The 27,372-nt window shown below is 44.8% G+C and overlaps 3 protein-coding genes across 8 annotated transcripts in view; 2 read left to right on the top strand and 1 right to left on the bottom strand.

Annotated features, from left to right (window-relative positions):
- Positions 1-15,836, top strand: part of LOC136439651 (lysosomal alpha-glucosidase-like) — a 31,309-nt gene extending 15,473 nt beyond the window's left edge. For 3 of the 5 annotated variants that reach the window (XM_066435132.1, XM_066435134.1, XM_066435135.1), the window contains 13 exons: positions 171-281; positions 671-784; positions 1,365-1,449; positions 3,443-3,563; positions 5,226-5,359; positions 7,797-7,948; positions 9,120-9,268; positions 9,953-10,037; positions 10,552-10,608; positions 11,045-11,258; positions 11,523-11,572; positions 12,370-12,522; positions 12,953-15,836. In XM_066435132.1, the coding sequence (XP_066291229.1) occupies positions 171-281; positions 671-784; positions 1,365-1,449; positions 3,443-3,563; positions 5,226-5,359; positions 7,797-7,948; positions 9,120-9,268; positions 9,953-10,037; positions 10,552-10,608; positions 11,045-11,258; positions 11,523-11,572; positions 12,370-12,522; positions 12,953-13,015 (1,488 nt within the window). In that variant the 3' untranslated portion in view covers positions 13,016-15,836. Of the gene's footprint in view, positions 1-170; positions 282-670; positions 785-1,364; positions 1,450-3,442; positions 3,564-4,590; positions 4,709-5,225; positions 5,360-7,796; positions 7,949-9,119; positions 9,269-9,784; positions 9,858-9,952; positions 10,038-10,551; positions 10,609-11,044; positions 11,259-11,522; positions 11,573-12,369; positions 12,523-12,952 lie in introns of those variants that run through there. The other 2 variants (XM_066435133.1, XM_066435136.1) reach the window with 2 other exon arrangements.
- Positions 15,837-16,377: 541 nt separating this feature from the next.
- LOC136439652 (threonine aspartase 1-like) lies at positions 16,378-20,248 on the top strand. Its single transcript, XM_066435138.1, has 3 exons — positions 16,378-16,722; positions 17,748-17,953; positions 18,471-20,248. The coding sequence occupies exons 1-3, from the start codon at positions 16,438-16,440 to the stop codon at positions 19,549-19,551; spliced, it is 1,572 nt and encodes a 523-aa protein (XP_066291235.1). The 5' UTR covers positions 16,378-16,437; the 3' UTR covers positions 19,552-20,248.
- Positions 20,249-21,095: 847 nt separating this feature from the next.
- LOC136439653 (lactadherin-like) lies at positions 21,096-23,680 on the bottom strand. Of its 2 annotated transcripts, XM_066435140.1 has the most exons (4): positions 23,012-23,680; positions 22,227-22,236; positions 21,705-21,841; positions 21,096-21,321 (listed from the first exon to the last, which is right to left on the bottom strand). In XM_066435140.1, exons 1-4 carry the CDS (start codon positions 23,336-23,338, stop codon positions 21,169-21,171), a joined length of 627 nt encoding a protein of 208 aa, XP_066291237.1. In that variant the 5' UTR covers positions 23,339-23,680; the 3' UTR covers positions 21,096-21,168. The 2 variants fall into 2 exon arrangements, with proteins under 2 accessions (XP_066291237.1, XP_066291236.1); XM_066435139.1 differs by lacking the exon at positions 22,227-22,236 and having other exon boundaries at positions 21,705-21,851.
- Between the last annotated feature and the right edge of the window lie 3,692 nt (positions 23,681-27,372).

Below are 27,372 nucleotides of genomic sequence, written 5' to 3'. Positions count from 1 at the left end.
TCGTGGCCCTGCACAAGACAATACAAAGCACATAGACTACAAATAACAAACGGTCGGTATATACAATTAATCTAAAAAGCAGCTTAATAAAACATAACCTGGCTATTATGTTGTTCCGAATTCCGGCTAGTTTGTTGATTTCTCTTGTAACTGTTTGTTGTTTCCCCCAGGACCCAGGCATCAGCAACACCCAGAAGGCTGGGACGTACCCCCCCTACGATGTGGGACTGAAGAGGGGGGTGTTCATTAATGACACCGATGGGAACCCCATTGTGGGGAGCGTAAGTACAAGGGACTGTTCATTAATGAACCCCATTGTGGGAAGCATAAGTAATAGGGACTGTTCATTATTAGCAAAGGGGAACCCCGTTAAGAAAAGAGACTACGAAAGACTGCCAGTGTATATGAAGAAATGTCCCAGAGTCTGTAGTGGGAATTGTTTCTCTCCTAACTTGAACTGTACGTTGTTCTTTGAATAATGTTGTGTATCGGAGGCAAAGGTTTTTAATAGTCACTTAGAAACAGGGATGCTGACAATGCAATGATTGCCTTGGTTTGACCTTGTCTTTAACCTTCCTGAATGACTTCATCAGTACATGCTGTACCTATGGAAACGATCCATCCAAACATAGTTTGAACTCTAACCCCTGGGTTACCCCGTTCCCTGCAGGTCTGGCCAGGAGACACCACATTCCCAGACTTCACCAATCCCATCACCCAACAGTGGTGGCTGGAGATGGCTGCAGACTTCCACAAGAAAGTGCCCTTCGACGGAATGTGGATCGTAAGTATCAGATTACAATAGCCCTATCCCTGACATTACCCAGACTTCCACAACACGGTATGAATCGTAAGTCTCCTGTTTCATTTGGATGGTACTTATCAGATTACATTAGCCCTGTCCCCAACACTTCTACAAGACAGGATGTGGATTGTAAGTATCATGTTTCATTAACACTGTCCCTTACAAGTTTCAGCCCAAACCCATAACTATAGGCTATCCCTAACATTAAAGGAAGATAAAGCAATAATATCCCCCGAAAATTGGATTTAGAAAGTCAATCTATTTAGTCATTTCTATACATGATAAGTTCAAACAACACTATCACAATGTATAGCGACGTCCATTATGCATAGATACGACGTCGTTGTGCTGTGGGAACTCACTGAAATCGTCGCGCTATCAGCACGCTTGGAGGAGCAGCCATTTTGCAAATTTCCCGAGCTCGGGTCCGTGACTTCCCTGACGAGTCCCAACCTTTGCACAAGATGGTTCTCTATGATGCTTTTCAAATGGAGTGTGTTTGAAAACGGAAACACTGAATGTTTTTGTGACAAGTTTCTCTATCCCGTGCTGTTGTTAGGACATGAACGAGCCTTCCAACTTTGTGGACGGGTCAACTCATGGTTGCCCTGACAACGAGCTGGAGAAACCTCCGTACACACCAGGTAAGGAGAAAGCAGTTCAACTTTAAGTTCAAAACTCGTCTTCCAATAGTAAACTTGCTCTAACACCACCCATGACAATTGTCTGGTAAGAAAGCTGGACAAAGAAAGATTGCTGTTAGAATTGTATCTGTATCTGTATCTATATAGCCGGTACAACCGCCATTAGGCGTAACACACCAGCTTCGCAGGCACGCGGCGCGGTAGCAGCTGGTCATATTACACCGAACGGTCTGTTACACCTAGTCTTTGCATATCTGACTGTAACCGTTCTTTAAAGCTACTGAGTGAAGATGCTCCTACAGTACTTGATGACAACGAGTTCCATTCTACTATGGTTCTCGGCATTGAATACTTTCTTTGCATAATGTCGTACATGTACATGTACAAGACATCATACAAAATTTATCCTGACTGGAGATATAAGAAATTGTAGCAAACTGATGAACAGAAAGCAACATACATATCTTAGCTGTCTCATTACCACCAGCACTATCAGTGGCAATTGATCTCTGCATGTAACGTGGCGATATTGTTGGTTGTTTATTATTAGACATAGTAAGATATCACATTTCATTACGTTATATTATCGCCACTGTATGTATTCCTTTGCTTATAATTATCACCATGACCTGTACTTAGCTTGTTTAAGCAAAAATGTACAATAAAGGTCTTTCATTCATTCATTACCTTCGCCGAGAAGGTTATGCAGAGGGTAGCGTTTGCTTGTTTGTTTGTCTGTCTGTTTGTAGTGGCACAGCATAACTCGAGAATGCCTTGATGGATTGTTTTGATATTTGGTATGTTGGTAGGTTTTGATGAGACCTAAAAACTATTAGATTTTGGGCCCCCTAGCGGCTTCTTACGGTACTGCAGCGGAACTTCCTGTTTTGATATCTCGTGTTCCGGACATGCTATGGAACTTATTCTTAAGTGGTAGATAAATCTTTGGACAGAGAGTTCGTGGTATGGGTTTGGGCCCCCTAGCGGCTTTTTTGGAACTGCAGGAGCAGGTTTTGCGTCTGACTTTGAAAGGGAATAACTCAAGAAGGGCTTGATGGATGGTAATGATTTTTGGTAGGTAGATAGCTTGAGTGATGATGTCCATGATTAGACACTTCTTATGCAAATCAGTATCTAATTTGCATAATTAATGAGGAAAGTTTATACATCCGCCAAATTCCATGATAGGACTCTGAAACATGTGACATATGTAACTGAGGAAGAGAGAAATATTAATTGATATGAACTATGCAAATGAGGACCTCATTTGCATAATTAATTAGAAAATACTATAACAAGATGGCCTTGATGGATGGTCATCATTTTTGGTATGTGGATAGCTTGTGTGATGCTTAGTATGATTGGACAATAATTATACAAATCAGATTCTTATTTGCATAATTAATGAGGCAACTTTAAAAATCCGCTTTGTTCCATGATATGACTATTCAATTTGTAACTGAGGAAGAGAGGACTGTTAATAGATAGAAAATATGCAAACGTGGGCCTAATTTGCATACTTAATGAGTAACTTGTATTATTCCACACTGGCAAATGACGGCAATTTCATACATTTCATACTTTTTTTGTGGCATCGGGAAGTTATGTGAATGTTAACATCGTTGAATCAAATTATGTTGATAAGGGCCTCTTTTGCATAATTGGTGATAAATATTAGCATAACCTTCTTTGTCAAGCTCATAATTTGTTAAGCTGATACTTTGGACATGTTATATTTTAAGAAAATCAACTGGTATGATTTATTATTGATGAGAAACACTCCTAATACGTCAGTCATAAAGGTTACAATCATTTGGCGAAGGTATGAGGTCGTGGAACTCTAGTTATTATTGATTAGTGCTAGATGTGTTTTTAGATTTTAGTACCAGGGATACAAATGTACCTGAAAATCAGGCTTGTTGCTTGAGTGTATGTTTCCTTGTATAAATAAATAAAATGAAAATGAAATGAAAAGAGTCTCCCCGTTTGGCAGCGGTTAATTTGTTTCGGCACCTTGCCTGGCGTTCCCTGTGCGCCTCCTCCGTCCAGCACCTCGGGGTTCACTACAACCTGCACAGTCTGTACGGCCTCTTCCACACCATCGCAGCCAGGAAGTGAGTTCTACGAATGGCCTGTCAATCTGTCAATCAATCAATCAATCAATCAATGAAAAATTGAAAATTCAAGCTCAATGAAAGGTTCATCACATAAACTTAAGACCTGCCACAGAAATCTTTGGCCCTTTTCAGGAAAAGACTTGTCGGAATGGCCTCGTTAATCAATCAATTCATCAATGTATGGATCAATCAAAAGAATTGAAAATGAAACGTATTCGGATTCGAGTTCAATGAACTGTTAGTCTTTCACACATTTCCCACAAAAGACAGACCAGGACAGTGCCCTACAGCCAGTTGAATGGAGTAGGAAATGTCTTGATGATGACGTAACCCCTGCTTCTTTGTCGTGCATCAGTCTAGTTTCTCCTGATTTCCGCTGCCTGAACAGCATGCATCTCTAACTGCAACGGTCGTTTGCAAGGTCCTCCCAGTACACACCAGATGTAATCAATCAAATAATGAGTTAATTAAATGATGAATGAATCAATGTGTTGCAGCGGTTTTTTGAGGCAGCCTGTTGCCCAAGATGCTGTGTACCTCCCAGCTGCATCTCTCATAATTAATCTAGATCTGCTAATTAATCAATGAACAATGTGTTGGAGCTGTAGTTGGAGGCAGTCTGGAGGCCATGACACTGTGTGCATCCTCACAACAGCACCTCTGCTAATTAATCAATTAATAAATTAATGATTGATGTGTTGCAGCTGTAGTTGGAGGCAGTCTGTGTGCGTCGTCCCAGCAGCACCTCCGCTAATCAATTAATTAATCAATTAATGAATGAACCAATCATGATGTGTTGCAGCTGTTGTTGGAGGCACCCTGGCAGCTACGCTGTGCATGTCCTCCCAGCAGCATCTCTCCTAATCAATGAGTTGATTAATTAATGAACCATTCATGATGTGTTGCAGCTGTTGTTGGAGGCAGCCTGTCCGCTATGACCACTGTGCGCCCTCCCAACAGCATTTCTCCTAATTAACTAATTAATTAATCAGTTAATGAATGAACAAATCATGATGTGTTGCAGCTGTAGTTGGAGGTACCCTGGCAGCTAAGACCCTGTGCGCATCCTCCCAGCAGCATCTTTCCTCCCACTACAACCTGCACAACCTCTACGGGCATTTTGAAATCATCGCTTCACACAAGTGCGATTCCTTCTGATTTTCTTGATTGATTCTAGACTAAGTGATTGCAAAATTGTGTTAATGTTGTATAGAATGCATGATTTCTCTTAAAGAGTGTTTCTTTGATCACTGATTTTAGCAAGCTTCAGTTGTGTGGCTAATCACGCACGATTCCTTCTCATCATTATCATAGTTCTGTCATTGCAAAGTGCGATTGTAGCCATTGTGAAATTGTAGGATGCATGATTATTCCTTTTGACTATGAAAACCATGCAAGGTATTGTAATTTGATCCAAAGTAGTAATCAAATTTTTTGAGAATTTCAAAGCATGATTCATGTTGCCTTTATAAACTCCATCCTAATAATGTTGTAATATTATGATTTTAAGTCATAGTTGATGTTCCCTTCTTCGACTTGGTTTAACTCCAGAAATGCAAAGTTAGCTTGTGACTGGAGGTGGTTGCCTGAGCAGATTTCACTGTAGCACATTCAGGTACAGCTTATGAACAAACAGCTCACATATCTCCCCCCCCCCAGTGCGCTGGTGAGTATCCGAGGCACGCGGCCCGTGGTCATCTCACGCTCAACCTTCCCCAGCAGCGGTCGCCATGGCGGCCACTGGCTCGGAGACAACAAGTCTTCCTGGAAGGACATGTACTACTCCATCCCTGGTGAGTCAAATTCCTGGAAAATATACTACTCCAACCCTGGAGAGTTACATTCCTGGAAAATATACTACTCCAACCCTGGTGAGTTACATTCCGGGAAGGACATGTAGTTCTCCATACTCGGTGAGTTACATTTAGATTCTGGGAAAATACAAAATGTACTACTCCATACCTGGTGAGTTTAATACATCCCTGGAAAATGTACTACTTCATTCTGGGTATGTTAGATTCCTGGAAAATACAAATGTACAACTTTAAGTTACTACTCCATCCCTGGTGAGTTAATTTCATGGAAAAAATAATGTGCTACTCCATACTGGGTGAGCTACATTCCTGAAAAATACCCTACTCCATACCCGGTAAGCTGAATACCTGGAAAATACTATAATTATTGTATTACATGTACTGTATACCCGTTGAGTCAAATTCCTGGAAAAGGTACTACAGTCAAACCTGTATTAGCGGTCACCTTTGCATAGCGGCCACCTGCCCATAGTGGTCACTTTTTGTCGGTCCCTTGGATTTTTCCCATTGACATAAGCATTAAGAATTAGGCTATAGCGGCCACCTGTCCAACGCGGTCGCGGCCAGACGAATTTCAGTCCCGCGAATACAGTAACACTGCCGGTAACGGTCACGGCGCGCCGGTAGAAGCCGCATGGCCACCGCACGCCGGGTTCAAAATCTTCATTTTTTCACGCAGTTATCAAATTTATGTGGACTCAACAGGATAGGATGATAATAAAGAAATCCAGAATGTTTTATCTTTGTTAGAAAATCCATGGTTTGACGCGAAGTCAGTATAATTTTCTTCACATGGCTTGTGTTTGTACATCGTAGCAAAACTGACCATTTCTGTGCATTTCGAGTCGACAAATATTACGGCAGCTTTTTGGAAAATACAACTCGCACATGGAGCTGATGTGGTAAGTTCGGGAAATGTTTGAATGCCGGCCCAATATCCGTTTTCCCCGGTGCTCAAAGTCAAAACGTATTTCGCGCAATTTTCAAAATGGTGCTGATAGTCAGCAGCAAAAAGGTCAACGGAAGACACCACTGTTTCGGAGGTACAATGCGCTAAATGTATTTTGCTGCAAAGTATCACTGAGGATAATTACTTTACCAAAAGCTTCAAAAGAAATATGAATAACATTAATATGATGTCAAATTTGGGCTATTGCAATTTTCTGAAAAGAAAAAAAACATCAAAAGAGCGACCTTCTTCTGAGTGCCCTATTAGTATAATGGTAGAAGCTGATAATGACATGCGGGAAGCGAAACAACAACAGATAAGGAAAACTATCGCCACGATTTTATGTTTCAAAACGGTCGAAAACGAACAGTAAGTGGCAACTGAGCAACATGTATTTTGTTCTTAACTAACTAGGTGGCATTTTGCTGCGAAGGACTTTGTTTCATATGATTAAAACTCGTTGGTGACGCGTGTGCCTGCAGCGAAGCAGTCGCGAAGGATCAAGAGTAGAGTATGGCGATGCTGGTCTGTTCAGACATGAAGCTCGAGCAAGCCATGGATTTTGGAGTTGGCAGATATAATAATTCTTTTTTCAAGCCCATAATAGAAGTAAAAGAACAACAATCGACTTTCTAAAATGTGACTTACCTATGCAATGTTTACATGTGTACTGTACGGTGAATAAATGTATCTCAGTGGGTACTGAAAATATGTGTCACTCGTGGTCAATTAATCGACATTTTCTCCATAGCGGCCACCTGTCCTTAGCGGCCAGTTTTGGCCAGTCCCTTGAGTGACCGCTATAGACAGGTTTGACTGTAGTCCATACCAGCTAAATTAGATTCCAGGAAAATACAAGAATTAATGTAGTTAGTACTACTCCATCCCTGCTGAGTTAAACTCCTGAAAAATACTATAATTATAGATTTATTTATTGTACAGCTTGATACCCGGTGAGTGAAATTCCTGGAAAATGCAAATGTATTACTTCATACGCTGAAAAATACAAATGTATTACTTCATACGCTGCTTTGGAATACAAACCAACAGAAAAATCAAACTGAAAATCTTTGTGACAACAGGAACATTCTGATCAAATTGCAAATACTCAATATTCTTATGCGGACTTCTGAAAGTGTAGGATTTGTGTGTGGATCTGTTCCAGGAATCCTGAACATGAACATGTTTGTGTGTGTGGTTGTTTTTCAGGCATCCTGAACATGTACATGTTCGTGTGTGTGGCTGTGTGTTGCAGGAATCCTGAACATGTTGGTGTGTGTGGTTGTGTGCTCCAGGAATCCTGAACATGTAGGTGTGTGTGGTTGTGTTGCAGGAGTCCTGAACATGAACATGTTCGTGTGCGTGGTAGTGTGTTCCAGGAATCCTGAACATGAACATGTTGGTGTGTGTGGTTGTTTTTCAGGCATCCTGAACATGAACATGTTCGTGTGTGTTTTTGTGTTGCAGGAATCCTGAACATGAACATGTTCGGCATCCCGCTGGTCGGGCCTGACATCTGCGGGTTCGGGGGCGAGACAAACGAAGAGCTCTGCCTGCGCTGGCAGCAACTGGGGGCCTTCTACCCCTTCTCTCGCAACCACAACACGCTCGGAGCAAAGGTACGACCTTCCTCTTGCACTCGCACATCACGGGCGTCCTCGTTTCTCTTCCAGGAATCCTGAACTTGAACCTGTTCGGAGTCCCGCTGGTCGGAGCGGACATCTATCTGCGGCTTCCTGAAGAACACAACGGAGGAGCTGTGCCTCCGCTGGCAGCAGCTCGGCGCGTTCTACCCGTTCTCCCGTAACCATAACGATCGTCCAAATAGGGTAAACTTCTCAAGTAACCATAGCAACAGGCAGCTAATCACTAATATTCTTCTTCCTACAGGCTTACCTTTATGGCAATATCTACCAATACAATATATTCTGTCTAAGTCTTCCTGTAACTGCTCAGTGTGAACTAACCAGCTTCATGCCTGTGCCTAGTGAAGGGCTGTTAACTTTACTGACTAATCTCTTCATTCCATGACTTTCCAGGCCCAGGAGCCAATAGTCTGGACTCCACACACCCAGAAGGCCATCACTGCTTAAGGCAACTGACAATCATGCTTCTCCCTGCAGCTTTTAATTTGCAATATCTAGAATGTATGCCAAGTATTCTGTCAAATTTGATATAACCAGCTGCATGCCTGTGGCTGGTGAAAAGCTGTCAATTTCACTAGCTAGAGTTTTGCACTAATATCTTCCATGACCCCCAGTCCCAGGAGCTGATAGTCTGGAGCGCAGCCACCCAGGAAGCCATCAGGTCTGCTTGAACTACTAGGCAACTAACAACTGTCATGCTTCTCCCTACAGCATTACTGTTGCAACATCTACAATGTATACAAAGACATAGTTTTCCTTTTAATCAACTACTGGTTAATATATCCAATGGCATACCTGTTCCTAGGAATGGGCTGTTAGATTTACTAACTGATTCCGTGTACAGCGTGCAGTTTTCTGCTCATCTCTTCAATGACTCCCCAGGCCCAGGAGCCGACAGTCTGGAGCGCAGCCACCCAGGAGGCCATCACATCTGCTTACACTGCTAGGCAACTGACACAGCCTACAGCCTTTTCTTCGCAATAACTACATGTAGAATTTAGAATGTCTGCCAAGTATTCTATTGAATGTGATATATTAACAAGCTGCATGCCTGTGCCTAGTGAAAGACTGTCAACTTCACGTCTAGCTAATGGATACGGTGTACAGCCGGCAGTTTTGTGCTCATCTGTCCCATGATCCCCAGGCCCAGGAGCCGATAGTCTGGAGCGCAGCCACCCAGGAGGCCATCAGGTCTGCGCTGCTGACGCGGTACTCCCTGCTGCCCCACCTGTACTTCCTCTTCCACCGCGCCAACAAGATGGGGGAGGCGGTCGCCAGGCCACTCTTCTTTGAGTAAGCATTGTTCTTATCATTATTGCCTTTGCCAAGTGAAGAAGGTTATGTTTTTGGGTGGCGGACATATATATTGAAGGTATATGCCAGAACTTTTGTGGCCTTGTTAATATGGATGTAAATAAAGATAAAGCAGTTTATTTGGTGATTCTGACGTGTTTTATTATTGAGGTATAACAGTTTGAAATGATTACATTTCAACAATCTTAATGTCCTCGGAGAATTTAAGGTGAATTTTCAGACCTTTAACGGGCCATAATTTGTCCGATTTTGTTCAAATAAAAAATATTTTGTTTCTTTCCCGAAGACCTATCAAATGACACCAAGTATGAAAAGATATGATGAGCTTGAAATTTTTATGTGCCACCCACTTCTTGTGTCTGTGTGTGAACAAGATAACTCGAGAATGCCAGTGAGTGGTATCTATATTTGGTACCCCACAGACAATAACACCTGGGGCGTGGATACCCAGTTTTCTACCCTATGTTAATGTACAGCTGTGTTGTTTACACCCAGGTACCCCACAGACAATAACACCTGGGGCGTGGATACCCAGTTTTCTATCCTATGTTAATGTACAGCTGTGTTGTTTACACCCAGGTACCCCACAGACAATAACACCTGGGGCGTGGATACCCAATTTTCTACCCTATGTTAATGTACAGCTGTGTTGTTTACACCCAGGTACCCCACAGACAATAACACCTGGGGCGTGGATACCCAGTTCCTCTGGGGTGACAGTCTCATGGTCACACCTGTGCTGGAGAAGGTAAGAATGGGACAAGTTTCATGACGAGTTGTTTTTGGACTCCTGGAATCTGCAAAGTAACTTTTGAATCTCAATTAACTACATTGTATCTCACTCTTAGCTAGTATTTGTTAAAGGTATAGTACCTTAAAGTATTGACAGTAGAATTTTGGTGCCCAAACTCCAAATATACTGTATTTTGCATCATTTTCGTACATTTCTGTCATTTATGTCCGAGCTGCACAAAGTCCTCAAATTTTCGTTAGCCAGTAGTACAAAAAATTAGCCTGTCGTAGAACGTAAAAGAGATTCCTCGCATCATTGCGGTCGAATATCTTAAAGTTTGTGACTTTGTTGATATGCCTTGAACGGTCAAACACAGCAATACATACCTTTATCCCTATCTGCTTGACAGTGCTTTGTGTCTGCTAGTAATGTTAAGTACAGATGTCTTCTTGACTATGTCTGATAGGGACTGCCCTTGTCGGGAAGTACATTTCTCTTGGTTTGAAACCCTATTGTTTCCCCCATGTAGGGAGCGACCAAGGTGACAGCATACTTCCCTAACGACACATGGTATGACTTCTACTCGGTAAGTCATCCAAAAGTCTCCTTGTTGCTTCGTCTAAAATCAGCTGAAAATCTTTATCACAATTGTAGGTCTGCTATTTTCAAATTCACTCATGACCTTAGAAGCAGCTGACCTTCTCTACTGTGCCCCCCTCCCCACAGGGTAGGCCAGTAGTTTCTGTAGCATAGAACATTACCTTATTAACCTTGATATTTCTGTGCCCCCCTCCCCACAGAGCAGGCCAGTACTTCCTGTAGGACAGAACATTACCTTATTGACCTTGATATTTCTGTGCCCCCCTCCCCACAGGGAAGGCCAGTACTTCCTGTAGGACAGAACATTACCTTATTGACCTTGATATTTCTGTGCCCCTCCTCCTTACAGGGCAGGCCAGTAGTTCCTGTAGGACAGAACATTACCTTATTGACCTTGATATTTCTGTGCCCCCTCCCCACAGGGCAGGCCAGTAGTTCCTGTAGGACAGAACGTAACCTTGGACGCTCCTCAGGACACCATCAACCTGCACCTGCGGGGCGGGGCCATCCTGGTAACCCAGCAACCGTCCACAACAACGACTGCCAGCCGGAAGAACCAGTTTGGGCTTGTCGTGGCCCTAAACCGGACGCTGGAGGCGTGGGGAGGGCTGTTCTGGGACGATGGGGACTCTCTCGGTCAGTTCCACTTTTGAAGTAGATTTTATTAAGTAAGTTAAACTGTTACATGTTATCTTTGCTATCGTAGGTAAGGACACAGTCACAAATGCCATGTAGCTACATGACTGTACACTAACAATTGGATACAGTTGTTTCAGTTGGGTTTGAGCAGAATATTTGATCACACCATAATGCAATGTTTTTGTTTATCATTCTAGATCTGTGATTGGCCCTAAATTGTTGATGTCACCTAAAGTATTTTCCCTTTTTTTGTGTTTCCAGACACGGAAGGGAAAAAAGAGTTCACCATGATCAAGTTCTTCTCCTCCAGGGTGAGTGGTGCATGGTGTGGTGTAACCAACCATTCATGCTGAAAAACTCTTATTACAGTCAAACCTGGCTCAAGCAACCACTCAAGGGACTGGATAAAAGTGGTTGCTGAGGAGAGGTGGTTGCTCTCGACAAGTTGGCTGGTAGACAAAAAAAATCATACCTTTGAACGAAAAACACCTTTAGTTAGTTCCCAGGAAACACATCAGTCTACAGGAGATGCACAAGAGATTTTATCCCCATGCTGTTATGTAAACAAATTTCATTAAACTATTGTTTGACAATCAGAACTGTGTTTATCTAACAATCAGACATGTTTTTTTGCATTTGTCTGCTCATAGAACAGCCAAAACAAGTGCATTCAGTTTCTATAGTATATACTGATGACACAAAAAAGGTGCATTAATTTTAGAAGATTTTAAATGTTATTCAACTTCATCTATTCAACTTCCAGGTCTGACTGTATTAAAATAACACGTATAAAGGGCAGCTTTCACCACCATTCTGGAAGGATAGACAATATTCCTAAGTCACTGAGTGGAAGAGTGATCTTTCAGAATACCTTGCAAGACACTGACAATATGTAATCAGCCTCTACAGTCAGACTGGGTCTCAGCTATGTAACCACTCAAGGGACTGAGGACAATTGATTGGTGACTGGGGGTGACTCCAGACTTGAGTAACTATCATAATGTAAAATTGGAGGTGACTGTTTAAATGTAGTTTGTAACTGGGGGTGCTTGTCAGTGCCAGGTGGTTGGCCGGCCAGGTTTGACCGTACGATTTTGCTTCCCCCCAGAACACCATCTCCTCGCAGGTGATGATGTCAGGATACCCCGGTACGAAGGACATGAGCCTGGGGTCCATCCGCGTCTACGGAGTGGCACAGAAACCCCACACCGTCATGGCCAACAAGGAGGCCGTCAACTACAGCTATGTACAGGATTCACAGGTAAGGTCATTAAGGGTTAAGGGTCATGTCACTTAGGGTAAAGGGTTAGGTTAGGTCACCAAGGGTTAAGGGTCAGGTCACTAAGGGTTAAGGGTTAAAGGTTAGGTCACTAAGAGTTAAGGTTTAGGAGTGGCCCAGAAACCCCACAATGCCATGGCCAACAAACAGACGCTAAAGGTTAAGGGTTAGGGGTTAGGGGTCATGGATTAGGAGTGAAACAGAAACCTCACACTGCCATGGCCAACAAACAGACCTTGGACTCCAGTATGTACATGATGCACAGGTCAGGTCACTAAGGGTCAGGGGTTAAGGGTTAAAGGTCCTAGAGAATTAAATACACATACATGTAACACTACAGGCAAAATGCAACTTGTTGATTTAAGTAATGCCAGGATATCATACTCAATCTTTCCTCCCTGTCTTTTCGCAGATGCTGAGTCTCAACAACTTGACCTTGCCACTGTCCCAGCCTGTCCAAGCCATGTGGGCCTGAGTTCCAGCCTAACAACTGCCTATCCAAGCCTTGTGGGCCTGGGTTCCAGGCTAACAACTATTGACACGACTGACGCTACCGGCACCGTTATGCTGCATACTACCGTGCCCGAGCTGGAACAGTCAGGCCAGGGTTAATTATACGGAAACTTGTTGCAAAGGACAAACAAAAATCAAAATACATGTAGGCCAAATTATACTGAGAGGTGACCACAAGTTTGCCAGATGACAAAAAAAAGACATTGCAGTTGGCAGGGCTCTAGACAGAGCTCAAAACTCATCAAAACTTAAACGTCAAATTGAAAGTCATCTGCCAGGGTTAAAGCATTGTCACATTTGTCTTCCGATTTTCGACAGAGAATTTTCGGCGGAGCTAGGACAGTACCGACTTTTGGTAACTCTTCTCAAGGGTTTTGTACGACATTATCCACAACTGACCCAAGCTTACGGCTCAATATTCTTTATCTCCAAGCAGATACTAAGGTGGCAGGGGACAGTATCCATCGGCCAAACAGAATCCATTGACCCCCGTAAAGACTGTCCCTTCCACCGTAGCATCTGCTTGGAGATTTGTATTTGACTGCATTCATTATTAACAAGTCATTATAACTACTGGGTCAGCCAAGGCAGCTCTCGCTGTAACCTGCTGACCAACAAAAATACAGACGAACATACAACTTGAAAACAGTATATAACCTGCAATAAATGGATTACAATTTTCTGCTGTAAAGCCTATTGTATGACAAGTATGACCAGGCCCTTAGAGGTAAAATAAATGTTAGTCTGGCCTTTTGCCCAATGATGTGTATAAATACTCAAGGCTCAGAAGTTTTCTACCATAGGCTAAACTCTGGATCTGGAACAAGGTTTTCAGCTGAAGTGCAATTGGATTTCAAACTGCAGACTTGAAGAGAGTTTGAGGTAGATCAAAGGATCTTGCTGATCACTATTTTCATAGATTTAGTTTGTATGGAGCAAATGTGGCGAAGTGGTCGTGTTCTACCTATAGGTACCCGTAAATGTGTACATTTGTAATGGATGGTTAAACAAAAGTTGGTTGTGTATATTTTAGGCAGTGTTACTGTTTTAGGCAGTGTTACCCTTAGAAAAAGAAGTGAGTTCATATTTTGTCAAATGCAATGTAAGGCTATTACATTAAATGTTAGTCTTTCTGGCGACGCCTCAGGGGCTAGCCTAATAGTAATCATTATTGTTACTTTGGGGTCCCTAGATTGATATCAAATGGACTATTCCATTTGAATGTTTTAAAAGTGTATGGACTTGATCAAAATATGTATATTTTTGGTGAAAAATCAAAATTGTAAAAGTCTTCCTGGAAGAGTAAGGAAAAAGCAAACCTTGGAGGTTTTTTGTATCACAGTATATCGAATATGATGCGCTCTGGAAGCTTTAAGTTGAGCAGCGAAAAAACGAATCAGTGATTCAGAATTGAAGAGTATTTAATGAACAAGAGTCATTATGAAAATAAGACTAGACGTGTTTTCCACACATGATTTGATTGGATCAGCAAAACATATCAACTTTCCATATCTCAGAGATCATGATTTTGTTCGATGGCAAAGCGAAAAGTTCTCAGAATTGATTTAATAAAAAATGGCACATGTACTATTCTTCAATCAAGCCATTTGATCGCCTGATTTGATGTAATACGTTGATACAGAAAAGGAGAAAAAAGGTGAAAACTATCAATTAATTTAAATTGCATATTGGAATTTCTCACTGTATTATGAGTCCTCAGCATCCGCTTTGTCAATATGTGTTTACATGTACTGTATCAAAAGGCTGATTTGAATTATGAATAATGTATGGTTCGTGCCAAATTCCTCATGATCAACTCCAGTATTATGTCATAGACCTTAGATATCTGTTCAAATGCAGCAGTCAGGCTTCCAAATGTTTCCTAGAGACTTGACGTTCCTTTACTTAGGTATTGTACTACTGTCTTGTTGCGTGATAGACAACATCAGGTACGGCAGTGAATAATTTCATCAGGGTGGAAAATTACTGGATAAAAAGGTTCTTTGTTCACAACCAGGTTCTATTTACAATCAACAGCTGACGTTTTGGTAACCGTCTGTCACCTTCCTCAGGGCAATACTGACTGGTACAATTCCATGCTGCAGGCTAGGTGTTGCTGCTGATGATGCGGTCCCAAACTTAAAGTTTTGTCATATATGCGGCCCCAAACGTTAAGTTTTGTCATATATAGAAGACTAATTATTGTTGATTGTGTATAGGTCAGGGTTGTGAAGTTAGAAGCTTGTTATCCCATATCAGTTACGTAACAAGAACTAGACCAGTAAGACGAGACCTGAAGTTGGTTGAGGTAGAGACAGCGAAGTCTCGAAAGCTCCCGATAAGTAAACTTTCGTTATCTGTTTTTCAGGTTACAGTTTGTCAAAATATTTCTAAGGGTTTGATGAGATGACATGGGATGAGATTCTAAAGCTGCTGGTTAGGCTATCAAAGTCAATGCAACACAGTCGAATGAAGAGATATGTGTGACAGTTGGACTTAGTTTTAGTTTTGTCAGAGAAGACAGTTACTGTAAGCTGTACTTTATTCTGGACTATTGTGTGTGCTTAGCTGTGGTGACGAGTTGCAAATCTGGAGAATAATTCTGCGATGAATGTTACAAAGGTTGTAGCTCCTTTGATACCAATATCATCCTTGATTGTACCCAAGATCTTGCTTTATTGATATATGTATAAATGGAATGGTTTGTCATGTTGTGTTTCCTCAGTGGCAGTCATTATTGCTGTAACGTTGCAATGGTAAATACAGCCTTTACAAGCGGAAAAGGTGTCAGAGTTATGATTTTATCTACAATATCCAGACTTATGCGTCCGTGAGTTTCGGGAGGGCATCCTTACTTGATACAAAAACCTAGCCTGGCGAGGAACAATTCGTATCATACATGTACTACACTCCTTTTATTCATAAATACAAATTGACAGATCGCGATTGCTGGACGTTCCAACCACGTAATGTCATTCGATGACGATAATGATAGATACATTTAGTTAGACACCAACAGCACTTCAATCTACCATCAGGACATCAGGGATAATTAAGACTTGGCCACACAATTAACATGACTTATTACATATCGTAACGTAAATATACAACTTTTTGGGTCTTTATAACTGAAAAGAGAAATGGGGGAAATTTTACATCATATCTGTAAAGTTTTCTGCGACACCTTAGAATTTATCAAGACAAACAATCTTCCCAGTATCAGAGTATGGATGTTTATGAAGTGCCTTACAGTGTATCAGGACAATTGCGACATTATTTAGGTAATTGTGCACCTTATGGGCTAGAGGTTAAAGGTGAAAACAAGATGGCGGAAGAACAGTGATTTTCACGTTCGTCGATAACAAAGGTACATTTCCCCCCGGAATGTCGACAGACTGCCCTCTCGGCGTGGTGGCGGTGCACCTAGGAGCCGGGTACCACTCCGTGCGCGAGACGCCGGTGTACGCCCGGGCCTGCCGCGCGGCGCTGCGGGAGGGGGTGGCGAGACTGCGGGCGGGGTGCTCGGCGCGAGAGGCCGCCTGCGCCGCCGTGGCCGCGCTGGAGAACGACCCCTGCACGAACGCCGGGACCGGGTCCAACCTGACGCTGGGCGGGGACGTGGAGTGCGACGCCGCCGTCATGGACGGGCAGACCCGGCTATTCGGCGCGGTAAGGGCCTGATGGTGTAGCCTAGCATGTCCTTTGTCGTAGCCTCACATGCCCTGTGTTATGTTGTAGCCTTCAAAACACACCCTGTACATGTGTTATAGCCTCACACGTTCTGTGTTGAAATAGCCTCACACGTCCTGTGTTGTAGCCTCACACGTCCTGTGTTGTAGCCTCGCACGTCCTGTGTTGTAGCCTCACACGTCCTGTGTTGTAGCCTCACACGTCCTGTGTTGTAGCCTCACACGTCCTATGTTGTAGCCTCACACGACCTGTGTTGTAGCCTCACACGTCCTGTGTTGTAGCCTCACACGTCCTATGTTGTAGCCGCACACGTCCTGTGTTGTAGCCTCACACGTCCTGTCTTGTAGTCTCACATGACCCGTACGCGTGTTGTAGCCTTAGATGTCCTGTGTTGTAGCTATAGCCTCACACGTCCTGCGTTGTGCAATTTATGTTTTATACCGGTTTCAGTTTGGTGCAGTGAGCTCATGTGTTTAGCTTGACATGTCCTATGATGTGCACGGCTGTGTTATGGTCTTTTACCTCCTGTGCTGTTGCCTTACTAGTACAGTTACATACCTTGATACTGTGTCCAGGAAAGTAGGCTCCGCCTGTTATGTCCTGATCTTGACTTCGCTCTCATGTGACATACTTTTGGCAATCCCAGTGTTTGTCAAGTCTGGATTTAAACTGGTTTACACTATCCGCTGAAACCACTGACTCAGGTAGGGCGTTCCAGCTCGACACGGTTCTAACACTGAAGACCTGACTCCTCGCCCTAGTCTTGGCCAGGGGAACTTGTAATTTAAGACTGTGACCTCTAGTGACTGATTGCTCGACTGGAGCAAAGAAACTTTGTCCCGGGATTCTATCGATTCCATTCATGATCTTAAAAACTTGTATCATATCACCTCTCAGTCTCCTATACTCCAGGGTTGGGAGTTTGAGTCGCTGAAGTCTAGTGCTATAGTGTTACATGTCCTGTGTTGTACACCAGTCGTACAATTGTTGTTGTAATGTTCCAGGTCGGCGCGGTGAGCTCCATGAGGAACCCCGTCCTGGCAGCACAGGCTCTGCTGGAGCAGCAGCAGGCCGGCCCGATGACCTTGGGGCGAGTTCCGCCGGCGGTGCTGGTGGGGAGGGGGGCGGAGAGATGGGCCCAGCAGTACGGCATCCCAGGGGTTGATAGGAAAAAACTGGTCACGGAAAAATCTGCTGCCAACTATAGGAGGTATGTTCTGTTTGTGTACAAGCAGATGTGGACCATTTTTGTATATATTTGTTTTTGCTATTTTCAAACGTCTTTTATGCCTGGGTGCCATCATATTTAGTTTACCGTGGCAGCCATACTTGCTCTCTCAAAATAATTCCAGACAATTTAGATCTGATCGCCCCTAGACTATTTTGAGGGAGCAAGTATCTGGGAGCCTGGTAACCCAAAATAATGTCCATGGGCAAACTAAATAGAATGGCACTCAAGCTACATTGTTTACACTGAAGAGGCATTGGTTCACTGATCATTTCACCATAAGGGTGGAGAGGAGAAGAAAAGACGCACAGAAAGAAGTGCAACCATGTTTGCATGGTGATCGACTTTCTGTAACTATATTTTGTTGGCTTCTCTGACTGAATGACTACAAGATGATGGTTGTAAAGATTGTTTGGAGAAGACTTTATTTGTAAATTTTATTGATGCTTTGCATGATGCATCTAAAAAACCACTTATTTTGCAAAACTACCTGTTTCAGGTACATGGAAAGGTTGGCAGCCGCAGAACAACGCAAGAGGCAGAAGGGACGTCCTGACTCACTCAAGAGAGGGGCGACCTCCCAGCAGGGGCAAGGTGCCGGGAAAAGGTTATGTATAGGGAAAGGACCTCAAAGTCAAGGAGTTGGAAATTTCTTACAAGGTACTACCAAGAAAGGAGAACTTGGTCAAGGGCAAGGAGATGGAAATGTCTTACAGGAAACCACCAAGGATGTAGTACATGTGTTGGTTCAAGGTCAAGGGGATGGCAACATCTTACAAGGTGCTACAGAGGAAGGAGGGTCCTTTCAAGGTGGAGGAGACGGAAACTTCTTCTGCCAGAATCTTGGAAGAAAAAGAGGTAGAAACTTATTGAATAATGAGATAATGTCTGATGTCACAGGTGAGGCACCGACTTGTGGAAGTTCTGGCAATGGCATCCCGAACGGGGCAGGCAGGTTTGATCAAGAAGAGCAGTCATTGGTCAATCAAGAAGAGCAGCCATTGGTCAATCAGTCTGAGTCTGCTGTTCAGGACAGGTCAGATGCAGACATCCGATTGGACACGGTCGGGGCCGTTGCCATGGATATGCATGGAAACGTCAGCGCGGCGGTGTCGAGTGGCGGTCTGGCTCTGAAGCAGCCGGGCAGGCTGGGACACGCCGCCATGTACGGCTGCGGCTGCTGGGCAGTGCAGGAGAGCCCCCTGTCTGTGGCCTGCAGTACTACAGGCTGCGGGGAACACATCATGCAGACCATGCTGGCTAAAGAGTGCGCGGAATCCATTCTGCAGGGAGACGAAACAAACGCTTCCCTAGACAGGGCACTCAAATCCAAATTCCTTCACTCGCCGTTCCTTAGAAACGTAGACAAGAAAGTCGGAGGGGCAATCCTGCTAAGATGCGAGGAGGTCAGAGGTGAGAGTGAGCCGGCTGTGGAGCTGCTGTGGGGTCACACGGCGGACAGCATGTGTGTCGGGTTCATGTCCACACACCACGACAGGCCACAGGTCAGAATGTCACGTCTGCCCGCAGGTCAGAGGTCAGGACAGGCCGTGGTGACAGAAGGTTGTTTTGTGAGGTGACCCAGCAGGTCAGAGGTCAAGACAGGCTTTGGTGACTGAAGGCTGTTTTTGGGGTGACCCAGCAGGTCAGAAGTCAGGACAGGCTATGGTGACAGAAGGTTGTTTTGTGAGGTGACATAGCGGGTCAGAGGTTAGGAGAGCCCATTGTTGACAGAAATATTGACAGCTATTGTACACAGTGTTTTATCATATATGTGTATTACATGAAACTATGCACATCTGACGTGATGTTTGACTTTGCAGACATAACGAATTTTATTTCATGCAAATTCATCCATTATTCTACAGAAGTAACGTAAATAACACAAGTTTTTTAAGATGTTTTACACTAGATGAAGTAGTGCATCACAGTTAAGTGAAGTATGCCATTATCAAGCAGCTTTCAAAAGTTCAATCATGTAGAAATGTGTCACATGTAAAACTGATATAGTTTAAAAATTATAAAAAGGCAAAAATCCTGCTTAGTTTCCTCCTGATCTTCAAGACACAAACTTGAATCGTCCTAACAAAAGGTAAAACAACAATAAGCTGAATAATCTCAGTTTCTACCTCCAATTGTCAAAGTCATCACACGTACTGCAATCCGCGACACAAACATGGTTTCTGATGGGCTAAATCTACTTGATATAAAATCTGGAGTCCCCAGAATACTACTTCTCTCCGGAATACGTATTCTGTTTGAAGTGATCCTTTTCAATACGGTGTTTCCACTCAAATGGTTTTGACGTAAGTATTGTTTGCCATACTGTATGGTCAAAGGTGTAAAATGTCAGAACTGCCTTGAAGAAGGTGACAGATGGTCACCGAAACGTCGGTTGAATAAATCTATTGGTTTATTCAGTGACTTACCAACCTGATGAAACTATTCACGGCTGTAATATGTCAGTTTTGAATTTGATGAAGTTAAATACTTTCGTTCAACACAAGCAAATGTTAGTCTCCAAGCAGACCCAACGGTTGCAAAGACCGTATCCAACTGGCAAAAAGAGTTTTCATAGCCCATTGGTGCCTGACAACTTCTCAGGCTGACTGGAGCTTCTCTGGCTAGCTTGTACGATTTTGGCACCGTGGAGATCTGCTTGGAGATTAAGCAAATGTAGCTCACCTCGAATTTCCAATCGCTTTTGCGTCGACCTTCTTCATTTGGGAGTCCAAATCTTTTGTGTGAAAAAGGGAAGATAGCAAAAGATATTTTTATATTGTTAAATCGACCAGCATGGCAAATAATGCTGACGTCATGGTTACATGTGTGTAAACACCCTACACACCCCGACCAATCAAACTACATAAATCGCATTGAAACTCAGATTCGTATCAGCCATGACCCGACAAATCGGTAGTGATTGAATCCGCCCGCGATTTAACGTTTAGAGAAAAGTAGTAGAAACTATTTTTTTCTAAACGTTAAATCATGGTCGCTTTCAATCACTTCCAAAGTGCCAAAATTACCAATCTGAAAACATCTTTGGAAAGCTGACACCCTCCACCATCTCACTGGCGAGTTTGTTTTGTCAGATGTAGTCGTTAACGCAATATAATTAGAAAGGGATTTGTTGGGAAATAGCTGATACGAATCTGAGTTTCAATGCGATTCACGTGGTTTGATTGGTCGGGGTGCTACAGCAGCTCGGTGGGGCAGCCCAGGACCTCCACCCTCATGACAGGGCGGGACTGGTAGGTGCGCGGGTGGAACTGAACATGCCGCGTCGTCACGGGCGAGTCCAGGAAGTTATACACCGGCGAGCTCCTGTCGTAGTTCCCCTGGAACAGCTGAAGAAACAAGAAGAGGCTAGGGTCATGGCAAATCGCGGGCTGAAGATATTTAGGCGTGGGCTTGCATGCATAGAGGAGAGTTCTGAAATAAACCCAGTCGATATAATTTAATGGCGGTTATTCATTCATTTCGAAAAAGCGTGTTTCCAAAGAGACACCGGTACCTTATTTTCGGCGAGCGGAACGACTTATGAGAGATCTGGCAAACGTCTGGTCGCTGACCGATCGCCAAAGACCCTGTCAGCATTGTCGGAGCCGTCGGTGTCTGCGCAGTTGGTCTAGGCTCAGATGTCAACGTTTAAGCCACGGGGCATCCGTCTAACCCATGTGGCGTCAGTCTAACCCATATGGAACCTTTATATCAGTATGACTAATGTTACCTTGTCTGAGCCGTCGGTGTCGGCGTACGTGGTCCAGTTGCCCCCGTCCATGCTGAAGGACAGTTTGTAGGTCCGCGCCCACTGGCCGTAGTCCGGCCGCCCCTGGGTGATGACGCCGTACACCCGACTCTCCTGACCTAGGTCAACCTGCAGGTACAAAGGTGCACGAGTATGAGCTGGTGTCGTCATCTTTAGCACAACCCAGATTTCATTTCTCCTTTTTTTATTTTCTAACGAGATTGCTCAGTGCACGGCCAAGAGAGACCACTTTTAGGCACTGAATCAAGTTCACGGCGGATGACGCGGTGCACCCGATTCTCCCGCCCCAGGTCTTCCTGCACGTACAACGAAAGGTGCGCGAGAATAAGCTAGTATTGTCATCCTTCATATACCATGCGGGAACAACCCAGAATTTCCTTTCGTTTTTCTAACGAGATTGCTCAGTGCACGGGCAAGAGAAACCACTTTTAGGCACTGAACCAAGTTCATGGCGGATGACGCCGCACACCCGACTCCCCTGACCCAGGTCAACCTACAGGTACATAGGGGAACCAGTAAGAGCCGGTGTCGTCATCCTTAGCATGTGTTTTCCGTCTTTTTGATTGCTCAGTGCAAGAACATGAGACCATTTCTGGGCATTGAACCAAGTTGATGGCTGGTGACGCCGTACACCCGACTCTTCCGCCCCAGGTCTTCCTGCACGTACAACGAAAGGTGCGCCAGAATGAGCTAGTACTGTCATCCTTCATAAAGTACGCGGGGACAACCCAGATTTCCTTTCGTTTTTCTAACGAGATTACTCAGTGCAAGGCTAAGAGACCACTTCTGGGCACTGAACCAAGTTCATGGCGGATGACACGGTACTACACCCGACTCTCCCAGCCCAGGTCCACATGCTTTCACGCAGTTCAGTTCCATGCATATACATTATAAGGTCTGACATAGGCCTGACGCGATCATTATCACTTAATGCACTGTTTAAGTTCGGAAGTACGGAAGAAACAACTTTCAAACATATCCTGACAATGAGCCTCGCACAGGCTATATCGTGGATGTCCCTGTAGCTCAATTGGTAGCGGCTTCGCAGTTGAGCCTCCTGTTTCCAATTAGTCCTGTTTCCAATCCGGGAGACCACGGATCGAATCTCGGGAAGGGTATCCTTGTCGGTGCTGCACCGTCTTTCGGAAGAGACGAAAAATAGGGGTCCCGTGTTCGAGGAGGTGCCTCGAATGCGTTACGACAGCCTCATTACTCACATGGGTACCTACTGGCTGAAATAATACAACCTGGTGAATTAATATAGCTACCTTCAGCCACACGGCGTCCATGTTCATTGACCTCGCTAACCAGCTCCTGTTGGTGCCAAACCTGCCGTTCGCCGCCACAAACCGATGATCGTAGGGGGTAGCCGAAGTGACGCTGTCATCCGGAATGACGCGAGTTGACATTCCCATCCGCCTGGTCCGGCAGAAGTCTAGGGAACGGAAAACAACATTCAATATCAGCACCAAGGCCAGTACCGGTACAGAATTCCGGAGACCGGAAGATGACGTGATGCTACCATCCGGAATGGTGCCGGTTGACATCCCCATCCACCTGGTCCGGCAGAAGTCTGGGGAACGGAAAAAAAACATTCAATTTCAGTACCAAGGCCAGTGCCGGTACAGAATTCCGGAGACCGGAAGATGACGTGATGCTACCATCCGGAATGGTGCCGGTTGACATCCCCATCCACCTGGTCCGGCAGAAGTCTAGGGAACGGAAAACAACATTCAATATCAGCACCAAGGCCAGTACCGGTACAGAATTCCGGAGACCGGAAGATGACGTGATGCTACTATCCGGAATGGTGCCGGTCGACATCCCCATCCACCTGGTCCGGCAGAAGTCTGGGGAACGGAAAACAACATTCAATATCAGTACCAAGGCCAGTACCGGTGCAGAATTCCGGAGACCGAAAGATGACGTGATGCTACTATCCGGAATGGTGCCGGTCGACATCCCCATCCGCCTGGTCCTGCAGAAGTACGGGGAACGGAAAACAACATTCAATATCAGTACCGGTATAGAATTCCGAAAGACGGAAGCCGACTATTACTGCTATCCGAAACGCAGTTGACATCCCAATTCGCCGGTTGACATCACCAAATACCCTATATTTACTAACTTGAACCAGGCGGTACATGGCCAGTACACTGTCAAGTCCCAAACTTACCGGCAAACCGCTCCTGTTGCAGGGCGGCCGTCTCGCTCTGACTGGAAGCCAGCTCTTCCACGGCAGCGGTCGTCTCGTTTTGACGGGTGGCCAGCTCGTTCACGTCGTTTGCGGCCAGCCGGGCCTCCAGGTCGGCAACCCGCCGCGCCACGGTCTACGGAATAAAACAGGAGTAGGTCTCACAGCGGGTGTCCCTGTGGTGAAGTGGTCTGCGCCTTTGCTACTCTGTCACACCTGGTTAAAATTACTTGGACCAGAAGGACTGGGGTTCAAGCCCCAGGTAGGACACCTATGGACAAGAGGCGCATGAAGTCATACCAAAGACTTTATAAAACTGGTACATACTTATGAAACAGTATGGAAGTTAAACACACTTCACTGCCAGTGGACTAGCCCCCTGCTGCAGTGATTGCACCACAGTGGGGCCCCAGGGCTATGAAACGGAGATGGGCACCGCCCTATACATCAATTCTGGTGTGGGAGGATTTTAACTTTTAACTAAGGCCTCACAGCGGAACAGCGTTAGAATGGAACCCTTAGGGGAAGAGAAAGAGAGACAGACCGCGGCTCTCCTGGAGGCGAGGTGTCAGAAAAGACCTTGACAGTGCCAACACCTCATGGCAAGAGGCAAAGAAGATCGCCAGAGACCGGAAGAGCTGGAGACTAACCGCTGAGGCCATATGCTCCAGAAAGGGAGAAGAGGATTAAGTCAAGTAAGTCAAGGTCTCACAGCGAACAGAATAGAAAAACTGTAGAGATCACAATACTAGCGGACTTTTATTTCATTACCTGGCTAGGGGAGACTTCACTGAAGCCTGGAAGCAAGCAAGGATACAGTATAGTACAGTCAAACCTGGCCGACCAACAACCTCCTTCACCATCCAAGATGCATATGGCCGACACCTACGGACGTGCCTAGCTAACGTCTGTCTCAGTGCTACATTTTCTCTGTTAAACTCTACGTCTGTCTGCTGGACCAATCTAAACTGAAACGATAGGCCTTCCATTTGTATTATTTGATTCTTCTTTGAATAGAAATAAAACAACCTCCTGTCTCACAAGACACATCATTCAAAACAGTCTCGGGTCACATGTGAGAATGTACCATATTATTCTGTTGCTTGTAACTTAGTATCACACGCACTTTCATGAGTCTATTTATTACCATATACATGTACCAATTATCTGGCCAATCATCCTATTTGTCAGGATCTTTTCCTCATCGGTGCCTTGAGTGGTTGCAGAGGACAGCCGGGTTCGATCACGAATTCTCTGTTTATAAACCCCACTCCACTCCCACTGACTCTCTCGCATTATATCTCCAAACAAAGGTTGATGGGGAAGATTGTGACCTTTTTATCCTATGCCCCATTTTTTGTGGGCTCTCCCCACCAACCTCTGCCCCTGAAATAGGAGGCTCAAAGGACAAGGGGAGGCGAAGGTCTTTGAGAAATGTGTCGAAGTCCCTTCCCGTGCCCGGATTTGCGGCTAGCGGTGGACCCCCTGTAAAACTGTTTCCGTTACCAGTTCACAGATTGCGGGAAATAGGAGCAATCTTCCCCACCAACCTCTGCTTGGAGAGTATTATATCTGACTATCGTCAGGCACGGCCCCATTAAGTTTAGCCCTTCGGAAGAGCGAATGTGTGGAAAGTGGTCGGCTTAGTTCTTCAGCAAGCCGCTGCACGTACGGAAATCTGGCGAGTTTCCCCTGATATAAGCTACACGCACGTGATAAAGACAGTTACAAACACACGAGCGAACCAACTATTCTCCAAGCAGAGGCTTCGATCGAGAGGGGCAATTTTGTCCGGGATTTCTAACATCCCTAGAGGAAGCCTCTGCTTGGAGAGAATACGAACCAACCTTCAGTTCCGATAGTTGGCCGAATGACCTCCGCAGAGTCTTGAACTCGGTGTGCATCGCCTTCATCATTCCTGTGGTGAACACGGAACAAATTTGCGACGTCGTGTGGCGCAAGTGTACTAGTATATAGAGCGCGCGGCTGTCAAACAATGGGACCCGGGATCTAATCCCGGGTTGTGCCGAAAGACATGTCCGAACTTGCGCCCCGACGTTGTGCCCTTGGGAGAGGCACTTAACACGGCTTTCCTCACTTCACTCAGGTGTAAATGAATACCTAGCTCATCTAGGGTTAGGGAAGTCCCTCGGATAGGACGTTAAATGGAGGTCCCGTGTTTGGGGAGAGCCACACCCCGCGCACGTTAAAGAAGCACACCACACCTTTCGAAAAAGAGTAGGGACATGCCCGGTGTGCGATGGTCCAAATCTTACAGTCCGGTCTGGGATGACATCTTGAAAAGGTGATAGTTCAGCTGTTATGTCAATCCCTCCACAAAAATGTGGTAAATCGAATTCGAAATAAATAAATAAATGAATGAATGAATGAATGAACATTGTCCTGACAGGGACACTCATTCAATCTCGAATCCCCAGATATCCTCGACCGCGAACGTCGTTGGTTCGAGCGGGGAGTCAGAGAAGCAATATACGAGATAATGTACGATCCCACCCTCAACAGGAAAGGGGTCTACGCGTCGAACTTTCAGGCACTTGGGATAATGCGCTACCTACTAGAACCACAGGAGCTAATTTACTTATTCGCATACAATCTGGTCTTGACTTACTTTTCTATTGAATCGTCCAGTTTTGGTTTAAAACCTGGTTTTCCGGTCCTTTCCTTAGTCACTGACAAAAGACTGTTTGAAAAATGTATCCAGTTGGTAGAGACACTGTTTTTGGGGCATTGTAAAGGCAGCCCGGGAAGCGAGTCTCTAAGAGGTTGCGTGTTCATATAAACGGTGCAAACAACAACATAAATTGAAGACAACGTCGAGAGTTCATGAGTTACTGATATAGACAATGATACAGTTCACAGCAAAGCCGTCTTACTGAATATTTCCTGAAGCTCGGGATTCTCCAGGTCGAGTTCCGGCTTGTAGGGTGGATCCGGGTCCGCCCGCGGGTCCGACCGCGGCCTGGTAGTCATCAGCAGGACCAGGAACGCCACAGAGAACCGCGGGAACCGCCACATCCTGGCGTGTCTAACGCAGGTGTGGTACTGGGGAGAACTCAGGGTGGGGGTTAGATACAGTACTGATGATTAAATCTACTGCGCGTTGGTCATGGACAAACAAAGGGAGCATCTATTCCTCAAAAAGGTAGGGCAACTAAAGTTAGGCCAGAAAAATATCCAATTGAGAAGTTAGCTATGAATGGCCTTGTTTTGCCTTTTGCTGTGGATGGACCTAGCTCTCTTCTGTTGGCGTTGTGCTGGTGAGAACTGGGTGGGGGTTATATATGCAGCACTGATCGATTGAGGCTATTGTTCCTTTTGACGCCACAAAAGAATGGTCTATTTCTAACAAGGTGGGGGCAAAGAACCTATGGCTAGAAACACATATGACAGGATATGAAGAACATGTCAGCAACG

The sequence above is a fragment of the Branchiostoma lanceolatum genome, chromosome 8 (assembly GCF_035083965.1).
Source record: "Branchiostoma lanceolatum isolate klBraLanc5 chromosome 8, klBraLanc5.hap2, whole genome shotgun sequence".
Taxonomy (NCBI): Eukaryota; Metazoa; Chordata; class Leptocardii; order Amphioxiformes; family Branchiostomatidae; genus Branchiostoma; species Branchiostoma lanceolatum.
Note: the sequence above shows the minus strand (reverse complement) of the source record. Positions and strands in the feature narration are given on the sequence as shown.

Excerpts from the sequence above, each read along its gene's own strand:
- LOC136439652 (XM_066435138.1), top strand. The coding sequence starts at position 16,438 with ATGTCGACAGACTGCCCTCTCGGCGTGGTGGCGGTGCACCTAGGAGCC. Across the intron at positions 16,723-17,747 it reads AGACCCGGCTATTCGGCGCG|GTCGGCGCGGTGAGCTCCAT; the intron begins GTAAGGGCCTGA and ends GTAATGTTCCAG. Across the intron at positions 17,954-18,470 it reads TCTGCTGCCAACTATAGGAG|GTACATGGAAAGGTTGGCAG; the intron begins GTATGTTCTGTT and ends TACCTGTTTCAG.
- LOC136439653 (XM_066435140.1), bottom strand. The coding sequence starts at position 23,338 with ATGTTTTTTTTCCGTTCCCCAGACTTCTGCCGGACCAGGTGGATGGGG. Across the intron at positions 21,322-21,704 it reads ACACCGACGGCTCAGACAAG|CTGTTCCAGGGGAACTACGA; the intron begins GTAACATTAGTC and ends TTGTTTCTTCAG.